The sequence below is a fragment of the Myripristis murdjan genome, chromosome 21, assembly GCF_902150065.1.
Source record: "Myripristis murdjan chromosome 21, fMyrMur1.1, whole genome shotgun sequence".
NCBI classification, from domain to species: domain Eukaryota; kingdom Metazoa; phylum Chordata; class Actinopteri; order Holocentriformes; family Holocentridae; genus Myripristis; species Myripristis murdjan.
In genome coordinates this window covers 28,832,158-28,856,943 of record NC_044000.1, presented here as the reverse complement: position 1 = coordinate 28,856,943, position 24,786 = coordinate 28,832,158, and the positions used below count along the sequence as shown (strand labels likewise).

The following is a 24,786-nucleotide window of genomic DNA, read 5'->3' as shown; positions in this document are numbered from 1 at the left end:
AAAGTGGGGCTGCAGTGGAGAACAGCGATCTATCCACTGTAATTTCTAGTTGGTAACCCTACTTAAAAAAAGGCATGAGAACCAATTGCCTCAAAAGGTACTTGTTTGACTTAAGAAAAGTGGCCACTTAAATCTAAGCAACACAAAACATCATTCCAGTCAGTCACATCAAGTGAAATCTACTGAGCATTAAAACGACACGCTGTTGATTCAGCCTTTCTGCCCAAATGAAATTGTGTGGCTTTTTAAACTTCTCCGTCCACGGAAAGTGACAAACTTTTCTTTGTGTTCGAGGAAGTGCAAGTGAGTGTTTTCATGCAGAATATGAAAGTGGCCACCCAGGATCTTATTGATTAGGCTGTGGCACAAAAAGATCAGACACTCACCCTCCTTTGACAGAAAATAATAGTAATAAAGGCCTGACATTTAGCCCACTGAGATCTGCACCATTGAGCAATGCTGCTTGATGGGCTTTCTGTTCAGCTGATCACATTTGGACAAAATCCGGTGGTAAACAAGTCCTCACAGACACACACACAAAAAAAGAACATGAATCAATGCATCAGACCAGGTGTGTCATTTTTATTCGATGCTGAAGTCTATTGTGTCGAATGTAAGGATTGTTTGGGCTGCGAGTGTTAAATCTCATTTCATATGTCGAGAACAAAGATTAAAATTGCCTCTACATCCGGAAACATGAAAATGTGAATAAAACAGGCCATGCGCAAGGTAAAGTGAGCCGCCTGAGTGTACAAGCTGTAATTACACAGCAGCCAAATTCAATACGGGTTTTTGCAAAGTTCTGAGTGTGTGTTGATAACCACCCAGATAATTCTGACCATCATTAACCTCTGGCTGACCCTAATTCAGTTTCACAATCCCCAGGATTCTGAGGATTAATGCTACATTTACATAATTAGGGTCAGCAATGGACAAACACCACATATATAAAAGCCGAGCCGACATGATCGCCACTGAACTTAATAGGACTGTGCTGCCACAATGAGCTGTCATCTTAGCGCTGAGCTGGTGAATTAAATGCGTGTGCAAAACAACACGTTGCTTGGACTGGTTTTATGTTGTAAGCATTATTCTGTTTTATTACATGTGGGCATTTACTGAATGATATTCATATGTGCATGCCTGTAAAAAAAAAACAAAAAACAAAAAAAAAAAAACACAAAGTCAGTAAGTGCTACGCATTAAAACAACCGATTTCGAGGTTGTAGCTCCTTATTTTTCATGCAAACTTTAAAAATGCAATAGGTTTGAGCCTGGTGGGAGACTGGTCTTTGCAATGAAACTTTATTGCGCATCATTTCAATGCAGAAAATAAGGAGAGAGTGAAAGTTCAACAACATTTTAATCGTTGCTTATTGCATTTATATCACACTGAGTCTGATCTGGCAGAGAGAACGAAGTAGAATAAATGCAAAGACTGATTTTGCCATTGCATTAAAGTGCAAATTCACGTCTCGCTACTGTACATGCTTTTAAGTTAAACATGAAATTGCTCTTGATAAATAACCATTTTTCCCACAAGTCTATTGAGGTTAAGATCAGACTGGGTTGCGTCCTGGCTTGTGAAAAGAGGGCCAGTCTATCTGTAGACAGAACCATCAAACAACAACAAATGAGAATCTTGAGCTTTTGACTCTCATTGATGCTGAAAACCATCTTCTGAATTTGTATGACTGGCTAATGGCCATCATTTATTCATTAGATAAGAGTGAGCGGGTCCCCCTGAATACTGAATATAAAATCACCACCTGTGCCAGACGAGGCGTCATTTCCGCCTTCGCCATCCCAGCACCCCCCCGACCATTCCTCACACTGAATCTCATTAAACACCTGCTGTTGGTATTTGGGATCAGTGTGATGTACGGCATTAAATGTCATTAAGATGTAATGCGCTTTGCCTTCTAATCTGCATCGCACAATGTGAATGGAAGTGCGCGCCGCTGGGCTGAGCCACGTCTTCCAGGCCAAAGTCGGCGTAAAAAGTTACAGTAAGTTTCTTCTGAAAGACTCGGGTAAAGCTCCTCGTGTCCCAGGGAGGCCGAGGAGCCGTCATTAGCAGGCTACAGGGCTGAGAATTACTGTAGCACTATTAAGAAGACACTTCAAACAGCCAATTGATCCGAGCGGGTGAAAATATAATCTCAAAATCTGATGACTACTTTAGGGCGCTTTAGAAGTGCTAATTAGGAATATTGATCCCATATCATAATGTTTTAAAACAGAAAGCCCAGCTCACACCACGTAATCTGCTGTGATTGCGAGTGTGCCAGCTCACCACTTTTGTGAAGGGCATTTCTGCCTTAACGCTCGCTTTGATGGTGTAACGTCTGTTTATGAGGCTGCGGGGACTTAGCAGGATATTCACACTTGAGAGTTTGAGAATCTGTAAACATTTCTCCTCTGTTTTTTTTTCCCCCTTCCTTTTTTTTTTCCCCCTCCTTCTTTTCTGTCTTTCTCTCTTTCGTCACAGCCGAAGTCTTCCCCAGTATGTGAGGCTAAAATCAGTGTTGCCTTTGGCTCCGGTTGCCAAGTGAGTGACAGGTCAGTGACAGGAAACAAATGTGAGCCTTCATCACACTGGGCATCCACATAAACACTGGCAACCCCAGGGCCACACTTTGAATTGCTAATTCGTTTGTGATGAGGAAGACGGGAACATGTTTTGAGGGGGAAACCATGGGTAATACAAGTCTACCCCCGCTTGCCTTTACAAAGTCATCAATTCAGTGTGTTTTTCACTTCCACACCGCTCCCAGACAGAATGGACAGTTCACTATTTTCAACAACATTGATCAGCCTCCGAGCTGCCAGGACTGGGATATTAGGGGGAAAATGATCAGCTGGGCCTGGAGAAATGGCTCACCACTGGGAGACTTTGATTGACTTCCCTTAGGGGGGGACACTGCCTTAGATCCACTTCGGGGTCTCTGTTGACATACAGTAGTTTACAATGCGGCTGAACAGACAGCAGGTGTATGTGTGTGTGTGTGTGTTACAAATGATGTTGAAAAAGATTATATTAAAGAGGAAAAACAAAAGGTCTGCACGAAAGACGGTAGACTGTCTGGGCATTCCTGTGTGGGATGCAAACTTTTAACTCCTCTGTGTTCTGTATTCTGTGCAGAGTACAAAGATCGGCCTTGTCTTGAGGCCGTTGTTCTGATGGGAAAAGGAAAGCAGAACTTCTCTGCAGTGCACTTCAGACGTTTCAGCGCGCCGGGCAAAGAGATGACAAACAGCGTGTGAAGCGAGCTTAAGATCCGATGTGACCATGTCTGACAAATCAACTCTGACAAATTCATCTTCCAAATAATAAGACACAGTATTTGTTCATTCAAACTGACTAAGTCCCCATAATTCTCTTTCAATCAACTCTGTTTGTCTTAATATGGGGGATAGAATATCCTCAGCATCATTTTAGGTATTTTGCTTGCTGGATGAGAAATTTGAGGCTGAGTTTTTAACTATTGCAGCAGCGTTCAACTCTATAAGCACCGCAAATAGTGGATGTTCCTTGAGGCAGTTGTTTCTTATGTTTTCACATAATAAATGCCCATTTTGCTACTTGCTATTGCTAACCGATACATACTAATACATGCTGATACATACTAAAATGCTTCCCTTGATGCACATCGGTTAAAACCCCCCATAAGAAAAACTTTCACGTCTCCAAGTAAAGAACAAGTCAAGATATGAGCCCTGAAACTATTTTACATTCAAACTTTGCTCTACCTTGTATTTTTCATGTGGTTTCTGGTTTATTCCAGCACAATAATTACATCCCGTGTGCACCAAAATGAACCGTCTACCTGTTTGTGTTTTCTCAGCTCTCTCCTACCAAGATATCACTGCACCTGGTAAAGATAGAGCCACGGAGAACAAACCAGAATGCCACCAAACCTCCAAATAATTGCATGATTTTGCATTAATCACCCATGTGCAATGTCTTATATTTAAAACGCTCCCTGCAAACCAAATTTTTCTTTTTGTTAACAGTAACAGATCCGAATGTAAGTGCATCAATACCAGTGATCAACAAGTTTCTGTAGCATTTCTGCTCCAATTAGCTGCCTTTCTTGCCTCTGCTGTGAAAATGTGACGTGATGATTTGTGACAATGACAGGTCACCGCAGGTCAAGGGGACAGGAGTGTGTGGGAGGGGAATAAGGGCTGGAATGGGGGCTGTCGACGGGCCCATGGGAGGTTAAAGGTTCGACAAGTGTCACAGACCTCTAAGTGTTGTTGTAGTTCTCCTGGCTCCGGATAGAGGTCGATAAAAGTCACAGATGCGCCCCTTTAAAATCTCAATTGAACTGAAACTGACCTTGATGCAAAAAGTAGGCCACTCTCTGCGCGCTGGATGTGGTGTTTTAGAAGAAAAGTTAGAGGGGCTTAGGGTGTTGGCAGGAAACACTGCCTCCTTGTTCACTCCATCCATCTCTGTAAATATCTCGCACAATCAATGCGCGTGCATCTGCTTTACAAACGGAAGAAAAGGCACGGTTATTTGGGAGGGTTTCTGGATGTTCCCTCAAAAACAAACATCAAATGCAATCGAATGCGTGAATGATTAAGCACATTTTTCTAGGCGCACACCACAGGGTCTGTAAATCAACCTATTTCCATTCTATACCGGCTCCCTCATTCTGGGCTAATGGCAAAGGATCCCTTGTGGTGAAATATCTTTTTCTGTTTCACTGCCAGTTGTACAGGACATCTTTCACATTCTGCCTCTTCTTTGACTGCATCCCTTTTGAGTTGCTGATACAAGCGAGGAATCCACAATAGGTCGGTCTTCAAGTTAGTATCCAACTGAAATACTGATTTAAAAAAAAAATGGTGAACGGCTAGAGTATAATCTCCCCCTGTAGTTCTAGTCCACGTCTGCTGAAGAAAACGGCATGTACCTACACATGAAAGTACACCTTGAGAGCAGCATCGCTACAGTATTTGACAATCCTGAGGGCACTGAACGGAGAAAACACAGCCTTGAATCATCGTGATCTCATTACTAATGGAGATTACGGGGCTGTGGCCAGCCTCCGTGTCAGCAGGGGGAATGTAGGTACCTCAAGATGAAGTATAACGCCACATTAAACAGATTCCAAAAGGCATTTAAAGTATTCTGGTGCAACTGCCGGCGCGGTGTGGGGAACCAAACAGAATGCAAAAATAATCAACCATCCACTCCCTCTCACTCTAATCTCCATGACTTTCTGCACTAAAGCTGATAAAGTCCATTAGAGTGAAGTTAATACATCGAGACCTGACACATTTGGCCTCTGAAGTTCAGGCACTGCATTTCACCCCACACATCATCGCCGAGTTGACGGCAAGAATAATGTGCGGCACATATGGGAGCGCTCCAGCACACGACACAGCAAACAGGCTCAGCAAACAGCACATGATTTTGAACAAGAGATATTCTGTAAGGAGTACAGTGCAGCCCCGCTTTTCATATGAATCGACTGCTTTCCTGCAGTATATTGTAGAGTTTAATGTATGTAAATATGGGAAAAACTGCCATGATAGGATGTGTGGTGGTTGTTTTACGCTGTAAAACATGTAGTGGAAAAATTTCGCCCAAGGTCTAAAAAACAAATAACTTCACATGAGGACACAAATGGGGCCCGGATCCGGTAGGGATTCAAAGGAAAGCCTCCTCCCATTAGGCTGCACCTGATGTGAAGCAGGACCCTACATTAACATTCAAATCATGAGCCTCTTGGCTAGTTTTAAAAAAGAAATGTCAGGTCATTATAGATCGCGATTTTTTTTTTTGCCGGGATAAAATGAATACATGAAACCTTTATTACCCACAAGACAGTGCAACAACAGAGGGAAGACACCTTCAGAATAATTCCTCTCTGTTCCTGGTTTACTGGTCAGATCAGACACCTTCACCCCCACCCCCACCTCCCGCACCCCTCCTCCCCTCCTCCCCTCCTCTTCTTTTACAAGTTCCTGGGCCAGTCATGTCAGGGTCACTGCCTAATCACATTAGGGCTTGATCAAAGTTGCAGGAGCAAGAGGGAGAGCAGAGGAACCTCATTTCTCACAGTGAGGGGGATTAAACACCCAGCAACATCGCAGAATCACCAGCAGCGGGCCGAGTCCCACAGGCCCCCACAAAGGCTTCAGCTGCCGGGTGGGGGCGGAGGACACACGCCTGAACCCGCTGTAATCTGGAAGACGGACTGCACGGCGAGGATGCAGGCTCCGTGTCCCGCGGCCAAGATAGATGATGGGCGAGATAAAAAAAAAAAAAAAAATAGTGAGTGTAAATCACTCTGCGGATGTCTCTGAGGTGGGTGATCAAAGGATCTGAAATTTTGAGCACACGGGGAATGTTGGTTGGAGGAGCAGTTTTCCTCGATCCACTTGTCAATACTGAGGGCTGTTTAAAGAGGGACAGTGTTCCCAGGGCCCTATGTTCCCTCTATGTGCTTTCTAAAATAAAATAAAATAAAAAAAAAAATTGTCCAAACTGAAACCAGAAAACTGAAATGTTCCCTCATTCCTATGTTCCCCCACCATACACAAATATCGTCCATTCTTATGCTATTTTCTTTGAGTATAAACTGTACGTGTTTAATAAATAACATCTAAAATGGTGTTTATGGTTGAAAAATACTAAAGTGTGGCAGTGTTAATGCTAAGGCTGTTTATGCGGCATATTAAGAACTGATCTTGTCTTGAAACATGATAAGCTACATAATTATATTCAAATCAAGTGTTGGCAAATTGATTCATTTAGCATCTTTCTATCCCTGAAGAGATGTTTGTTCATGTTCACTGTCATGTGTGTTTGACTAAGAAAGCATGAACTCATCCATAAACACCATTTCCGATATTATTTCCTGAACATGCACGATCAATCTATGAATTTTTGTTGCGATAACAGAGGTGTGGGCCTTATTCTTCTCTTTAAGTTCAGGGAGCATGGGGCTGTTTTTGCAGTTTGAAAAATAAACATATTTTTAAAAAAATCACACTGAGGGAACATGGAGCCCTGGGAACATCGATATGCGTTTGTTTATCGCTCACCTTATCCTTCAAGCCAAGGCCTGTAATATGCTGCGATCCAAGCATTTCTTCCACATATCTTCAATTTCTGTGATTTATTTGATAAAAAGGGAACCACGCGGAGTTTGGTTGACAAAACATGAAATAGCCTACATGCAGGGTATGAAATTACAGCCCTGAAATGTGTCTTTGGTGGTTAAATCGAACCAGAGGACTCCGTCTGTGACTTTCTAACATAATAACATTTGAATGTCTTGGTTATAAACATCATTACCAATATACGCTCTCTCCGACTGTCAACCAATAACATCAAAGCACCGCGGCCCTGAATGGCTGCCAGTCAGACGGCCCTATAAAATCCAGCAGCATCAACACAACACGTTTGACATATTTCTATAAAAAATACAGGTTATAATGGTGTTACTGTGGCTTAAAATGGCTAATATTCTTGGCATTTTTTTTTAAATAATTTTTTAAAATTTATCAATCCTTGGCAGGTGACACTAAAGTAAATTCCAGACATTGCCTATATGTTATAATCATGATGACAAGTAGTCACAACAAATAAGCCCCAGCGGTTCAAAGTCAGACTTTCATGTTTTAAACTCATCATAGCAATATACTCATACCATGCACTTGACAGTTTACACCAAAACAATATAAAAATAAAAAGATTTATCATGTTTTTGTGTCAAAATATGGACACATTACCTCCTGCACAATGGAAAATGTTTTGTGGTTACTTCAGCATGTACTAGGAAGAAATTTGAACCAGGAAACTATTGCAGATTTTTGCTCTATGCTCCTCTGTCCTGCTCATAAAATAAAACTGCATTTCTGTGGTTTGCACTTTTGAATGATCCCTCTCCAAATAATGTGCCACTGCAACATCCTGTTGTAACAGGAAAGACATCAAGGACGCAAGATGCCATCAAAACGCGGTTTCATTCCAAATGTGAAATGCATAATGATTTCTTTATGGTCATGTTGTGTGTGTGTATAGATTTCACTGGTTACTTGCACTTGAATCATACATGATCACAGAAGCATGGGAAAAAGTGCCTTCTACAATCTTTGCTTATGTACTGAAGGACGACAGCGGTGTGTGTGTAATATGTTGGTGCTGGTGGCCCCTGATTGGCCGACAATACACACCGAAAATAACTGGATGTGGGGTGGAAAACTTTAAATCCAAGCAATACTGCCAGATTGGGTGATTTTGCATCCAGCTGATCACTGATACGAACTGTACCAGGGACTAAAAGACAATAATACCAGCGACTTTTCCTGTTTTTTTTTTGTTTTTTTTTAGGTTTTGATGAATGTCCACAGTCCTTTGTTAAGATTGTCATATGATTTGATTTGTATTTGATTCACGCGACCTAAAACCACAGCCCCGTTTAGCGGAAAAGTCACGCCACGCCGCTGAAACACACCACTGCCATTCCCATCAAAATCCCAACTGCAGCTTTGATCGAGAGAATAAATATTCCGGGGAAATCTTTCCTCTCCTGTGCTTTTAACTTTATGAAAATGGATTCCTCACAATCCTCATGGGAGGAAAAAAAAACCCCTCTAGTTTAACTTGCAATACAGTCCACCTGGGAATGGCATTAACACACCAGCATTAACCTTTGTTCAACTTTGTCTGCACCATTAACTTCGCCATCCAGCGGTGCACAGTGCTGTTTGTGTCTGCTTGTATGGCTAAATTGAGGTGGCGCTGGTGTTGGATGCAGCAAGCTTTTCCTATTTCCTTCATTCCCAGAGACATCGAGGAAATCAGTGTGGATATAAAGGTTTTGTTTTGTTTTGTTTTGGTCTTTTTTCTTTTCTTTTTTTTTTTTGACATGGGATTTTTGGAACCACAGTGGACCCGCATCCGCAACCTCCAAGTTTCATCTTTAATAGATACTCCAAAAAAGAGGAGCAAAATGTTTACCATCAGGCAGCTTCAGCAACACAACCGAGCCGGCGAGCACAAGGCCGCCGCGCTGACAAATCCCGATCTGTGAAGTTTACAGAGTCTCTGTGAACCGGGGGTTGGACGGGGTTCTTCAGACGGATCATTGCTGGTGTCATTTGGGCCCTTGTCTTGTGTAGTTTACTGCTCTAGTGCTCTACTGAGTGTGTTTACTTATCGGTGGGAAGCAGAATCAAGGGTAATTGCATGTTCATGGCGCAGATAACACAGACTGGCCAACAGCAGGAGACATTTTTGCCGCGGCCAATTTATCTCTGTTGCGAACTGTCACCAAGTTTTTCCGTTTAAGCATCCACTAGATTATCCCGTCTTCCCCTGCATGGTTTTAGCTCTAATCTCTTACTCCAAAGTAGTCAAATGTGTTGGATTTCGTCTCTATAAACTTGTTGCCCGCGTACTTCCCTCCAGGCCTCCTGCTTATTTCACGCTGGCATGTTGTTTTACAGCGTAGCATTGTGCATGGATGCAGCAGGCGTAGCACGGGATGTGGAGGTAATCACGCACGTCTGATAACAAGCTCACAGTATCCATAAAAAAGCCACTTCCAGGAGATTCTTGAAAAAATAAGTGCTGCAGTCTATACATGTTCATCAAACTAATTCTCCGAGGAGGGGGAAACAACCGGAATCTGTTTCATATTCACAGAAGGACCTCAAAGAGTCACTCTTTCTCTCACCGTTTCTCACTCCTTTGTCCACAATCCCCAGCGCAAGTGCTGTCTAATGAGATGCTAATCCTCAGCATCTTATGCTGCTGTTTGGAAGAGGGAAGGTTTTATTTATTCAGTGGTATCTACTCTGTATACAGGCTATGTCTGGCAAGATCAGGCCATAGTCCTGCATCGCCTGCTTTGGAGAGAAGCGCGGTTAAAGGTGACCCCTTCCGAGCATCATTATATGCTCTGTAATGCTTGTTTCTGATTTATTTTCCACCCCATAACTGAATTCCACGAGCGGGAAGTTTAATTATTCAGAAAGGCATGTATCAAAGCTCGTATTCGTCTTATGTTCCTATGCTCAAAAGGATACTCGGAGAAGAAAATTAATGTTTGACACAGTGCTATTATTGATCTGCCAGTATAAAATTCCTCCTCATATTCTACGACTCTACCCTATTGCTCCGTAACAGCATGCCAGGATTGACTGCTTTCTAATTGGCCTGAATATACTCTTACGCATTCTAAGATGATTGCAGTTGTGCAAATTCACCTTTATTATTATGATTATTATTATTATGGCTACACAGAGGGAGAAGTTACCGCGTGGAAATGCTCCTCTGCGGTGGAGAGCTGCTTGACTTTGCTACAAGCTGAGTCAGACGGCCAGGAAATGAAGCAAATAATGGCTTGATTTGGAACGCTTGAGCGGCATACGGCAGGTTGAAACAAGGGGGTGGCTCTAATTCAGCTCTCGAGCCAGCTGGTCCGACACAGAGCCGGACGGCGAGGAATGCAGCCGGTGTCGCTGGCTGCTCCGCTCCCCGCTGAGCTCATTCAGGGTAAGAAGGTACGGCGCCAAGAGGTGTGGCATCTCTCCTCAAATCAGCTTTCTCCGGGCCTTACAAGGCTCTCTCCGGCGTGTAATTGTAATGAAATCATTCCCGCCACTTCTATTGATCTGGACACGGTGCACTTCAACCACCGCAGCCAAGCGGTATCCTTAAGCTAAGCTCCTTCCAAGAGAGATATGATGCCACCTATTAGATTACGCTGATATTCAAATCCACAGTGGGTTTAACACTGTGGCAGGATCTGTAGTCCCAGGCTTTCTTTTGGCTCAGGGGGAAGCTCTGTAATTCATCCAGCTCTCACGCCGTCCCTGCAGTCCCTCAATGTCATGCAAATTAATTATTTATCATTACCCAAATGCGCTAATTAATTGTCAGTTTAAGGGCATGCTTTTATGTAAAACATATTCGATCCGTCTCTGGGGATCACTTTAATCATAGTATACATACCAATTAAACGTCAACATCCTGTTAATTCTCCTGAGAGTAGATACTGTGAAGGTCAGAGGAGAAGAAAAAAGCACAGTGATTTGTGAATGAAGCGCACTGACATTTATTTCTTCCCCCGGACTTTCAAGATCTGTTTAGAAGCATGCCATTACCCCCTTCCTTATTCTCAAAGAGAATGTCAAGGACACACGTAAACACGAACAGGGATGCCATACCTCATTACTGGTCATATTTATTCTAAGGAGATGCCCTTATCACAGTGTTTATAATTAAATGGATGAGATCACAAATTTGAAAAGATCTGTCATTTTCCATTCTCGAGTTCCCGGAGGTCATTTCACGAAAGAGCTATTTGTCTTCTCCAGACGAGATGCATGTTATGTGTTTTTCATCTCATCCTGAGATCAGACCATCACATGTTGACAAAGTCTAATTTTAGCGGCTGCATTTCAATCCCTCATCAGCTGGCACCAAACTACAAAAGCATGCAGACATCTGGCATTCAAGTAATTGGCACGCTTAAAAAGGGTCCATGGCATTTACAGATGCTCGTGCACACAATTTAAAATGTGTCAAGATACCCATTAGCTGGTTTTGAGACTACGTATACACACACACGCACACACACACACACACACACACACACACAACAAAGTCCTTCACTGTAACTGGGTGTTCAAATCCCAACTTCAAATGCTAAGTCAGGGAACACCTCAAAGCTCCACATCTGTCTCCACACACTAAACTTGGCTAAAAAAAAAAAAAAAAAAAAAAAGTGATGAGAGTTGACTCGTTTTCAAGTGATTTGAAAATACAATTATCATTCAGCACAAAGATATCAGAGGCTGCAAAGGAAAACCTGCTTCCTTTGTGTTACGGGACAAAAAGAGACAAATAGAGAAAAACAGAAATAAAAGACAACAGGTAATTTGTTTGCGATTGCATAAATGGAATTAAATCAACTTATGACTATTGACTGTGCCTCTATGACTCTTATTTATAAGGCGATTAAGAAATAAACTGGCGGCTCAGTGCAGCTGCATAAAGCAGCGGACAAAGGAGCGACTTTTTGTGCCAAAATGTGACGACTTAAAGACTTTTTTCATGCTGTGATCATGTTAGTATAACACACACACACACACACACACACACACACCTATATTTTGTGAGAGTTTGTATCACTGTGTTCCAAAATATAAAACATCTACTCTAAGTTTTATGTCGAGGTCAGTGGCTGCTCTGATAAGTGCATATTTGTGCATAATTTTTTTTTCCCCCAGTATAAATTATTTATGAGCAAAACTGGAAAAGAAGAATTATACCCATATTGGTTATGATGCCAGTGTTGGGTCACAGCGCAGCACTCGCAGCCGTGCAACTGTAGCAACAGAACAATAATTATTGCGCAGTGTGCTGTATCTGATATTCAGGTCCAGTGATGCTCTTAAATAACGCGGCGCCCGACTGACAGTTTTGTGTGAAATGCGAGTTCGGGTGCAGCCTCAGCAGCGATCCAACTTGTTCTCCGCGAGGCCACGTCGACTCGAGCCATGCAGGGGGAGCTGAGAGCCACAGAACAGCGGCTTTAACATCTATTCATCTTTATCTGCTGCTGTTTACTTAGCACCTCACGGAGCAATTTTAGCATTTTTCCTGAAGCTGAATGGAGCCGGCCTTGGCAGCCCATGAATGGCAGACAAGGTGATAATGACAGTCACAACCGTCCTGATGTCCTACTAGTCACTGTTCATATTGCACTCAAGTGCTCTTGGGTCTTTTAGCGGCGCTCACACTGGCAGCATGGGCCTGAGTCGTGTTGTAAAGCCTATGTGCAATAACAAAACATGACACCAAACAGCAACAAACTGTGTGGCCAATGAACAATCTGAATTTTGGATGGGGAAAAGTCATGTTTGGATGTCATTCAGGTTTTCGAGTATAAACCTAAAGGAGCACCAAAGTGAGGTTTTCCGCGCCCTGCAGCACCAAATGACCATAATCTATCAGGGAGGGGGGGCTTGATGGGCTTGTTGATCAATGTCTGGGCCAGACGTGGTGGGAGACAAGTTTTATGGCGGTGCAGCTTGTGCACAGAGGTCCATAAAGGTCACGGATTTTTTTTAATGCCCCTTTAAGTTGGATAAGTGAGGCACATGTGACAGTTATTTTTCAAAGTGTTTCAAAAGCTTTCCCTCGCTGGAAGGTGTCCTTTTCATATCTGCCACCTAATTTAAAAGTCGTATGCATGCCCGGGTGCAAGTTTCTCCAGCACAGCTCAACATTGCACCTGAATTTAAATGCTCCCTGGGAATTGTTTTTCCTCTCTCCCATTTCCATTACCCTGCATATTCTTCTTTTTGCCACGTTATAATACCATAACTACATTTAATCCGAATTATACATTATCTTTGTAAGCAGCTTGCAGCTCGAGGTACACTTCCAGTACAACATAAAATGAACTTGAATTCTCCTTTTACATAAACCAGGACTCACTTATATATATATATATATATATATATATATATACACACACACACACACACACACACACACAACTTTATAGCTCCATCTCTGTCAATTAAATATTGTTTACATCACAGCCTGACCCATACATCACCAATATATTCATATATATCAGCCAAAATATAGTAGCAGCCAACATTTGCTCAACACAGGTATATCAATATTAGTGTTTATGTTGACTTATGTGGAAAAAAAAAGAGAAAGAAAGCATACTGCAGTGTTAAGAAGGAAAAAACACTTCATATAGTTTCATAACAGTGTTGTTGATAAATAGTTTGTCCAGCAGACTCCATTGTTTACATTTCTTTGTAAAGCAGTGAATCACAGCTGAGCGTGTGGTGGTGTGGATTATGTCAAGAAGTGTGTTGTGCAAAAGGAAAATATCAAGTCTCCAGTACAAATGTGTGTTTTTATGTGTGAAAAAGACAGCCAAAATAGCACCATCAGAAGTTTTTTTTTTTTTTTTTTTTTTTTTAAATTCCCAAATACTGATATCAATGTAGGCCCCAACAGCCTGGTTTCAGTCAAGCTCTAGTTAATATGTCAAGTAATCCAACATCATTTAGTGTGTTGCTGCATCGCTGCAAAATAGAGGGACATTAGTGCGCTTTTTCTTGACAATGAAATTTGAAGACGTGTCCATATACACTGGAATAGCTCTTAAAACAGAGTGTCTGAAACAGAATCACTGAGCCGTGCTGTGCTGACAGCCAAAGGAAAGCATAATATGGACGGTATATTTCCTAAAGACGGTTACCTTCATGGAAAATAGAGCATGGCCGACAACAGAAAACTCTCTCACTAACTAGAGACGGTCAGACAGGTTGGCAGCATCCTACCACGTCCACGGAATAGTTTACCCCTCATGTGCCTCATAAATAAAAGTATTTTAAATGATAACAAGTAAAATCTAGGACAGTGGGCTATTAATGGCCAAGGGAGTCTCCCCCCGGGGCAACAGTGTTAATCGGAGCAATAGGTCTCCTTCCTGCTGGATCAATGTCAGCACAAATTTCAGATTGCTTTCCTGATGCGCGCCAAGTTATCTGTGATTCAACTTTAATAGGTTATTGAACGAGGCCGGCATTTAGGGAGCAGGGCCGTATTTCACGTTATTGACAATCAAACGCACACAACTTTCTCATTAGCATACATTAGGAAAAAACAGAATTAATCTTGACAACGGCGTTAGGGAACGGGGCTACAGTTACACGCTTGTTTAAACAAACAGCCTCCTCCAGCAGCCCGGCAGTGATCATGTGAAAAGCAGACGTGCCGGGGACGCGGTAGGTAGATACAGAAATTACACCGGACAAAACGCTAGTGTGTAAACTGAACGACGGGCATAAATTAAGATGGATGAGGGGAGGCGACAGGGCGTTTTCTGCATGTGAATTATGCATTCCATTACACACGTGTAATGATACAGCAATATACAGCATCACTCTAAATGTTGCACGACCACAGAGCATCATAGGTTTCCTCACTGTCATTTTGGATAAAAATCATGTTCTTCAGCATGAATAGCTGCAGTGCAAGTATCTAGCAAGTATCTTTTTTTTTTTTTTTTTTTTTTTTTTTTGCCATGCAGGCCAAAACAATCTGGATCTATCTTATTTATTCGACTAGCAAAATTAGTAGCCAAGTCAGAGCATAACACATAAAGGTAATTTGTCTCTTCTTATATTCTTTATAATGAGCTGTCAAGACGGGCTAACGTGAATGCACGCAGGTATGCGCACGCGGCGCCCGTCTGATATTGGAAATCTTGACGCGCATGATTCTCCTCCTTTTACCCAGCTCATTACGCTGTAATGCATTTCCTCAGACACTCCCTAACCGAACCGCAGCGCTCCGATGACAAAACGGGTGGTGGCAAATCAAGCGCCGTGTGCTAAATCAGATGACATTTCGCTGCACCTGAAGGTCGAGTGTTTTGTCAACATGGGCAGAGCCTGACAACAAGGCTGCCTGTGTGCTGAACGCCTCGCCGTCCACAAGCTTCCCCGACAAGACGTGGACACGGAGGACGGAGGATGGAGGATGGAGGACGAAGGGGGGGTGGGGGGGGGGCATGGAATGTGAAATCATGTGTGTGTGCGGATGAATTATTCGACACGCACATTTTCCTGTCCATGGCATGTTGTGTGCTGTATGGGAGGTGCTGCCCTCGCTCTGCTCTGTGTCAGCTTGTAAAGCCATAAAATGCTGTTAAGTCTTTGAACCAATACAGCCGGGGAAAAAAACTTTTTTCAAATATTGTTTTATGGCCATTATTTATTTGATAGCCACAGTGGGGGGAAAGATAAGAGAGGCAGAATGGATGAGATGTGACAAAGGCCAGATTTGAAGCCAGGATATCGCCGTTACACGGTACACACCTTTGTCAGCGGAGGCACCAGGACGTCTCAGCCAGTATAAATTCTTTTACTTTTGTTGTTCTTGGTGATTAAAGTGGCTCTGATCCACAGTATGTCGAGGTTTAGCTGCAACACTGCAGTTGTTCTTTAACAGCGAAAGGTAAAAAGGTGACCTAAATTCGAATTTGATGAGGGACGATGTTATTCCACCATTAATTCCCCTCAGCGCTAAATAAACCGCTTCAGACAGAAGCAGAGCTCCTTTTCAGCAAATGACTTCAGTGATGGCCGGTAGGAGCCAACAACATTAGGAGGGCATTAACCTGAATAATTCAGCATTTTCTAACATGGCGTTTCATTCTATAAGCTTAGTGTACATTATTAAGTAGTATAAAATTATGTCAGTGATTTTCGCTCGGTGTGAGCATTGCACAGGAGGAGAAGGAAAAAAACAAAGCAATGCCGTTCCGTGCATTTGCTGCCGGCTCAACCCGCGATGCCATAAAGCCATGTGACAACGCATCGCAGGCGTCTCCCAAGGGGAAGCTACAAGGTCTGCCATCACACAGGAAGGCTGGTTCAAGGGGTCTTCACCACGGCCCCATCCAGCACGGATACAGATTCAGACATAATCTCACACCTGCCATAACACCTTAGTGTTTGTGTATTATAGGTCAAACATTGTTTGCATTGCTAGTTGTAGCCAAAAAGGAACCTGTGCCGAGCCGGAGAGAGGGAGAGGAAAGCGCGTTTGCAGAGACGACGTGACGTGAAATGTGTTTGGTAACAAACTCCAACTTTGCGGACACACTCGAGAAACGCAGCGAGGGCCACAGCCAAGTGTGTGACATTAGACATAATTCAGAATAAGGGCCAATTGTCCAGCCAAGTGGACAGAGCAGGGCCTCATGCTCAGACAATGCCAGGGGTAAATATTCACTATGACATTTGTGTTCGAAGCCATTTCCATTGGCTGAACGGTCGCCCACTGACATTTCTATCCAAGTCACAGTGACCATAGTTTTTACATTTGAAATGTATTTAAAATATCAAATATATGAGCTATCTCTGGCAAAGTAATTAAGCCATACTGGCAATGGGAACGAAGAAGCACGAATCCATTATCTGCTATGGCCTAAAAGCATACTTGTTTAATTTTTCAGAAGTATTTCCACTAATGTATTCAGCGACTGTGAAACACGGCAAAATAAAAAGCTCACATTGGCAGCTAAGAAGAGGGGAAAGTGTCTGGAGAATGCTTGGCCAAAGGCTTTTATAATCATAGCTAACTTGCCTGCAAATGCACTGTGAATGCTTTTCATCATCACACCCACTGCAGAAGAAGTGCTTTGGCACAATGGAGGGCCGTGAGTAGTCGAGTACTCGATTAACCAAAATGGAGCCGGAGTGAACTTTATTTTTTCTGAATAATGCACGCTCATCGCTAAAATTATTAATTAACTTCAGTCAAATAAAAAGCCTTGTCCTGCCTAAAATACACTGGCTAATGAGCCCGTTTTCAAATAATTATAGCTAATGATATTGATGGGCAGTGTGGGTAGTGCAGTTAGCTGGATGGAGACTGATTTGTGTGATGGGGTCACTGAAGTGGAGTCGCTGCAAATGAAACCCTGGAAACTGGTAATATGGAGGGACCCACCTCGAAATGCCATGGCAATTTATTAACTCCGGTTTCTGGCAAGGATCCGCGCAGTGAGGAAGCCGAGCAAAGAGACACAGGATTCTGCTCGGAGGAGCCATGCATCCCGCCCGGACGAGCAGCACCCTGGCGGCGGCGGCAGAGGTACTGAACCCATTTCAAGAGAACCTGCCAAACTGCGACTTTTCATTCCTGCCACATCCGTACTGAGAGGGCTTTCCTTTGTCGAGCAAAGCACTTCAGCAACACAACACGGAGACACCCTGTTTTCTTTCAGAGGCAAACTTTTTTTTTTTTCCCCTCCTTGTTTCTTTGAAATCTGATCAGGCCTATTGGCACAGCTTCTCTTGGGCCTCTCATTAACTTGCTCGCATTGCAAGACATCGATGTGACTATGCATGAAAAAAAAAAAAAAAAGCCTTAATTTCAACTATCTGATTCCACTCTGAAATTCCAGTCACTGCTTGAAAATGCCCTCCTCTACATTGTGCACGTTGTGAGTCATCGCGTATTGCTTGATCATCTCAGCACCCTTTAGGGAAACAGATAGACAGGCTGCATTGATTGATTCGGCCCGGCTATATGGTGATACAAACAGATACCGTGTTCGAAAGATCAGATTCCTCTCTAACTTCGGCCGCATTAACAAATACAGCTGAGACTGAGCCCAAAACACGGGGCACAAGATAATTAGTCACACCAGACTTGGAGTGGGAAGGGCAGGGAAGCAATCTGACTGAAGGATGGATCGATCCCCGGGAGGGGGAGGGGCGCCGAGTCAGGAGTCATGATCAATCTCGCCAACCAACTCGCTCGTGCCCGTCATGAAAGTTGCGCGCTGTATTTGTATGCGGCGGCGCTCTAGCCAACATACACACAGACGTAAATACATGTGCGAGTGTGTGCGCAGCCACATTAACAGCGGCGACCAGCGGCTCGATGTACGACTTGTCAGAGGGAGACAAATGTCTGTGTGAGTAAAAGACTCCCAGGGGTTGGAGGGGGGGGGGGGGGGGGGGGGGGGGGGGTTTAGCGGCACCACGGCATCGGAAGCCTTTATCGTGGAGTTAAAAGCCGTCCCTGAGCTGCAGATTCTCCTCATCAAACCGAGCGCTCCAAACCCCGGCGCAGTGAGAGGGTTTAAAAACCAGCTCAGGGAACGATAGAAAAGCTAAACCTCCACAAATATAAACTGTTTGCATATTGGGGTTATCCAGTGGCTGGTCACAGGTGGGTTTCATCTGATTAGATGGTGGTGATGCATATCAGGGGGAGCAGCCGACCAAATGCACTGTAATTCATCTCCCTGTGATATGCAGGAGGAGGAGGAAGGAGGAGTGCAGTGGGACTGAAGTGGGTTACATAGGCGGCGGTCCCTTTCCTATAGCAGCGTCCAACAGGGAGGCGTGATTCGGCGATCTCTTTTGCAAAAATGCAGAGCTCCTTGGGTGACGACGAAACAGCAAAAAAAAACAACAACAACAACAAAGCAAAAGAGAGCGTGTGTGTGTGTGTGTTTGTGAGGGAAATAACACTGAGCGCTGGCGCCAAAGGGGGTGGGCGCACAGATCAGATATCCGACAGCATGCTAAGCTGCAGGGACACCCGCAGCAGTGGAGCTGTGGACGGCTAATTGACAGGCTGCTTGAGACGAGGCCGGTCCAGATAGCCAGTCACTTTCACGCTCCCACAGTCGCCGCTCGCCGCCAGGGGAGGGCGGGTAGCCGGGCCAAGGGTGGAGGAGGGAAGGGAGGGGGGGGGTTTGGAGGTGTGTGGAAGTATATGAGTGTGCCTCTGTGTGTGGTGTGTGTGTGTGTGTGTGTGTGTGTGGTGTTACGTCGGTGAAGGGTGTGCAGACGTTCAACCCACCAGGGAATCGGATGTCACTCTCACAGTCATCTGCTCATGTGTAGCACCGTCCAAGAACAGCACTCAGCAACACGTTCACACGTGTGCGTGCAAACACACACTGACTCTCACACACACACACACACACGCACTCACTCAGCACTGAGAATGAAAGTGTGTGTGTGTACATGCGGGGAGGTGGAGGGGTTCACAAGACAAGACAAGGGCAGGGAATTTATATTTTGTGAAGACGTAGGCGGCGAGACATCAAACAGCTCCTCTGGTTGGTGCTTTGGAGCTAAATCCTGTTCTGAAGGCTGGCGACGGCGACGGCGACGGCGACGGCGACGACGCAACTCGAGTTCGCCTAAACAAAATGCGACTTCGCAAGCAAAGTTTCCTGGTTTTGCAGACCTGCAGACGTAATCGACTGCTGCCTTTGATATTTAGAGCCTCTGGGCAATTCAGCCTCCACGATGAACTTATTTTCCTTCACTTCAATTTTTCTAATGCGCTTCTTTGCAGAAAGCGTCGATATTTGGTCATTCATTCATCACTTAAACACGGTGGTGAAACCGCGCAAGGGGCGGCTCACATCACCACTTGAGATCAGCGAACAGCAAAGGCGCTCCTGTGCCGATTCTTCACAGTATTGATTTACATTAATATGGCTGAAGATTTCAGCGCTGCGTGATAGATGGGAGAGGGGAGATCAAGATCATCTGAGGCTCATATCATTCAGCGTTCAATTATCTATAAAAACACCGGCTCCTCTCAACAAAGGGGGCCTCAGTCGGTGAAATGAGGGAGGGCCCTTTAATGGTGTCCCTGTTAACCCAGGTTTTTATAGATCACCTCACATGCCATCCTATAGTCATTTAGTTAACTCCATGAATATATGCAGAAGGGATCTGTCCTTGCTGAGAGCAAAATCTGATAATGCAGCAGCAAACACAGCTGAGAGTCAGAGCAAACCCATCCGGCGCTCTGTTTAAAAAAGCCAAAGGGCTCGCCGCTCGTCTCGGCGACAGCACCGCACAATAGACAAACAATTATTCAGAGCTGGACTGGAAGAAAAATACTAATCTATTTATTCATGGCTTGTTGAGTCAGCTTTATCTGCAGCGATTAATCCGAGTCAATAATGTAATCTTTAATTATAAAGAATGGCATTAATACCTATGTCAAATAATCACGCCGGTCCACCGTGTTGGAAAGGAGAGGAAAGCAAATTTCTCCGCGAGGTGATTATGTATTTTCATGCTCCAAATGAGATGAGCCACACAAGTTTGCTGTGACTGCATGAGGCTTCTGTTTTATTCAACTCCAGACAACAGGTTTGTGAAGAGCGAATGCAAATAAGTCAGTTATCAGGCACTCAGCTGACACAATATTTTGTAATAATATAATGACACAATTCCCAAAAAAACAAAACAAAACAAAAAAAAAACAGGTTGCAATATTTCCTCTTTCTCGTCTGGGTATCTGAAAGCACACATTTCAGAGGGTCAGCCAGTGAGTAAAAGGCAATGTGTGACTAAACAATAGGCATTTTATTGATGTGGATAAGAGCAAAATGCAAACTAAAAACCCACGGCACGGGGGGAAGATTTGTTTACAAAGGCGCTAAACGTCACAAAACGTTTAAATTATATTTCATCATGCGGTTTTCCCAAGAGCTCCATGCAGCCATTACCTAAATAAAACATCTGGAGCTCCCGGAATGATCAATCGAAACGCGAGACATCACAACAAGCCAATCGTGATGCAGCCCCCATGGGAGGAAGACTAATGACCTGCGAGCCACGAGACTTTTGTCTGAGTGTGTATGTGGGGCTCTGTACACGCTTCCATGTGATTAATGCCATATCACCTGTAATAATGGCCTCCTTTCATATGCAGGCTGTCTGTAACACGTGGTGGAGTCATTCATTGTCTATTCATGTGAGAAAAGACACGCACACACACGCACACACACACATGCATGAGAGCTTTATCTGCACGTTGTTGTGGGCTTTCACATTTGCTCGTGCAGTGCACTTCCTCTCCTGCCGGGTCCCACAGCTCCCAGCCTGCCTCCCTATGTGCTCCCAGTTGCTCTGCCCTTCGGGGGGTTGGAGTAAGTGACTTGTCATGCGTGGCGGCGGCAACTAGCCTGTAACAAATCTAACTGACAGCCCCCAAAAATGCAGATCACACAGCTGACAGAGAAGAAACAGCGGCTTAGGGAACTTTCAGCAGGATCTTAATCTGTGATGAAGCCACCCGGTGTCCAAAGAGAGCTACAGGACGCTTCAACCACTGACACGGGACAGACATTTCCTGGATGTCAGAATTGCCTGCTAATTAATGTACTCGGGGAGAAGTGAGTGTCAAAGTGTCAGAGGACATCCTCGTCAAACGTGCTGCGAGCGCATTACAAACTTTTAGAGTCGTGTTGTCGCTTCAGACCGAATTTTGTCAAACTTCCCCCCGGTCCCCCAGAGAAGTATGACATTTCCCTTCGTCGGATAGAACAACAGAGAAAAATTCTTGGAGGGTAATCCGTTCTCGTGTCACAGGTAATTTAACGTCTGCCAGTGAGTGCCTCCTTTGAAGACGGAAAAATACCACAAAGAGAGAGAAATCTGTCAATACATTGTTATGGAAACCAAGGGAGAAGCAGTGCAATGTCATTATTCCTTTGGTCTATAATTTGGCACATCAAAGGTAATGCAGAGCAATCCCTGTGATAAGACAGAATCCTTAGGTCTCAGGAAGGTGAGCATATCAATGTTCAACATACCCTATTAAGACTTGACACCCACACTTTATCATCACTAAAGCAATTGCATATTCCTATTCCACCAGGAGAGATGGGGAAATCCATCTCCTGCAAGGACAGTGCCTTAAATAAATAGTGCACAGAACACAAGCACAAACTCTCTCTCTCTCTCTCTCTTTCTCCCTCTCTCTCTTTCTCTCCCTCCGTCCCTTATGGAAATTGTTTCATTCCTTTTAGTCAATCTGGCTAATGCAAAAATCATGTATGTCTGTCTCTAAATATTTAATCTTAACAGCAGCAAGATTGAAATACAACGTTGAAGCAGCATTACTCCTTCCCTTCCCTGAAAGGTACAAGAGCTCAGAGAGAGGCAGCTGCTCTGCAATGTCAGAAAGAGAGAGGAAGAAAGAGAGAGAGAGAGAGAGAGAGAGAGAGACACACACACACAGACAGAGAGAGAGAGAGAGAGGGAGATGAGAGGGAAGAGGAGAGAGTCGGCTATTTTCGTAGACAATTTTGTTGCCATGCACTCTCTGCTAGTGGAGTCGGAGGCAGCATTAAAGCACAGTTTGTCTTGAAAAAGTATACAACCACATGAAACGGCATTCTATTTTCCTTCCTTTTGGAGCAGCCTTTGTTCCATCGCGCATTCGACTCGGGTACACAGTGAAACACACGGCTGGAGAAAAACACTGTTGCTGCCTCAGAACTCGATAAAAGATAGAGCACAGTGACTAAGCCAGAGCCCTGAATCTTGCATGCAGAAATGTATCCTGGGAAGCACGTGGCCCCTGGAGAAGGGCACAAAGAGAATTTCCCTCACAGTGTCGGCTTTTTCTCTCCAGCTCACAGACAGACAGTTTTGTACAAACAAGTGCCGAAAAAAGTTCCATTTAATTTCCTCAGATTGTTTCTGACATGAAAAAAAATATTCTTGCTAAACTTGTCTGATAAAAAAAAAAAAAAAAAAGTTGTGACAAAGTTGATAATAATATTAATTAAGCACTGCGATATCATTACAGCATGGCAAAGCAAGAACTTTGAGAAAGTTTTTTTTTTTTTTGTGCTCACCACAGAGAAGTCCTCCACTGAGCAGTTCTGTCCACTGAAATTGCAGCTCATGAGCATTTCTTCTAACTGGTGCCCTGTCCTGTTGAAGATGTCCTGCATGTCAGGGGCAGGGTACACCAAATCTGTAGGTTTGTGCCCATCCTTGTTTTTGGGTGGCAGACCTGTCAAGTTAGCCAGGTGGTAGATGTCGGCATCGGTGAGCGCGGAGAAGCGAAAGCGATTGATGTTGCAGATGGTCACAGCGGGGAAAACCATCTCAGGGGTCGCCTCTTCGTTCAGAGCCGTGACATGAGGGTGCTCCAGGTAAGAGATGGCACACTTAGCTGCTTGGTAGAGAAAGAGCGCCAGCGAAGCCAAAAAGGCAACAGCCCAGAGGGTCTGCCGGATGCCCAGGCGACCAGAGACAAAGATGTGGTTAATCCCGTGTAGGGAGCAGGAGTTGGCAAATCCAGCCAAGTCCTTGGCCGGAGGTGTGCAGCTCTCCTCGATCAGGCTCTCCTTGTCCCCATCCTGCTTGGCTTTCTGCTTCTCATCCTCCTCTGCAAATTTGATTTTGCAAACAAATTCGATAGGCATGGGGGCAGCCAGGTCTGCGTTTGGGTTTTGTTTTGATGGCAGCTATTAGCCCTGGATCACTTCCTTCCCACTTCCTTGGCTTTTGTCCTCCGAGCAGGATACAACTCCAGAAAGAAGAAAAAAAAGGCAGGAGAGTTTGTTGCTGCCGCTGCTGCTGCTGCTGCTGCTGCTTCCTACGCTGTGACTGATAGTGCTGCTGCTGCTTCTGCTGCCACGGCTCGTAGTGACTAGAGCGCTGCTGCTGTGCTGCTACTGCTCTGGATGCTTGTCTCACTACTTGATCAGCTCGCACAGTCTTGCTTATCAGCAGTAATACAGCTGTCAGAAAAACACCCTTGCTCTCCGCCTCAGACCCACAGATGAAAATGCAGCATTTTGAGTCATGCTAAAATAGGCAGGGGGTACTTAATAATTCATGAGAAGGCAACATTGTGATTATTTCCTCCTCACTGGCGCCAGCCGCAACTTCCCCCGGTCATGCCCGTGCTTCCCACAGACAGCTCCCCACCTGCTTAATCCACTTGTTTGGGAGGCTCTCCCACTCCTTGACCGGAATAAAGTTGGTGTCAAAGGTTGCTCTGCCAAACATCCGGTGCTTGACGTGAACCGCAGGAGGGGGGGGGGGGTCGCCACTTTTTAATGCCACCCCCAATAAGGTCTCTAGAGAATGCCTAATTGCAACAATAATGAGGAGTGAGAGGAAGTGGAAATGAGCGCGAGGCAACTCCTGGCAATCAATCTTCTCTTTGGAACAAAAAAAAAAAAAAAAAGTAAAAGAGTATTGATCGAGCGGACGCATCTGTCAGAGATTAAGAGAGGCAGTACAACGGTCTTTTCTTATCAGGAACTAATGGTAGCATCACAGACTCCTGCACGAATTTGAATTAGTGAATGCCTCCTGATCTGGACCGTGATGCTGCTAAAGATGTTGAAATAAAGTATTGATCCGCCTTCGCCCCCATCCTTTACAGTGTGTGTCTTTGTGCTGTTAATGGCC

At 44.3% G+C, this 24,786-nt stretch overlaps 1 protein-coding gene across 1 annotated transcript in view; it reads right to left on the bottom strand.

Moving 5' to 3' along the window:
- asic4a (acid-sensing (proton-gated) ion channel family member 4a) overlaps positions 1 to 23,888 on the bottom strand; it is a 73,896-nt gene extending 50,008 nt beyond the window's left edge. Inside the window, exon 1 of the mRNA XM_030081638.1 lies at positions 23,214 to 23,888. Within this exon, the coding sequence (XP_029937498.1) occupies positions 23,214 to 23,789 (576 nt within the window). The 5' untranslated portion in view covers positions 23,790 to 23,888. The remainder of the gene's footprint in view (positions 1 to 23,213) is intronic.
- Positions 23,889 to 24,786: the final 898 nt, after the last annotated feature.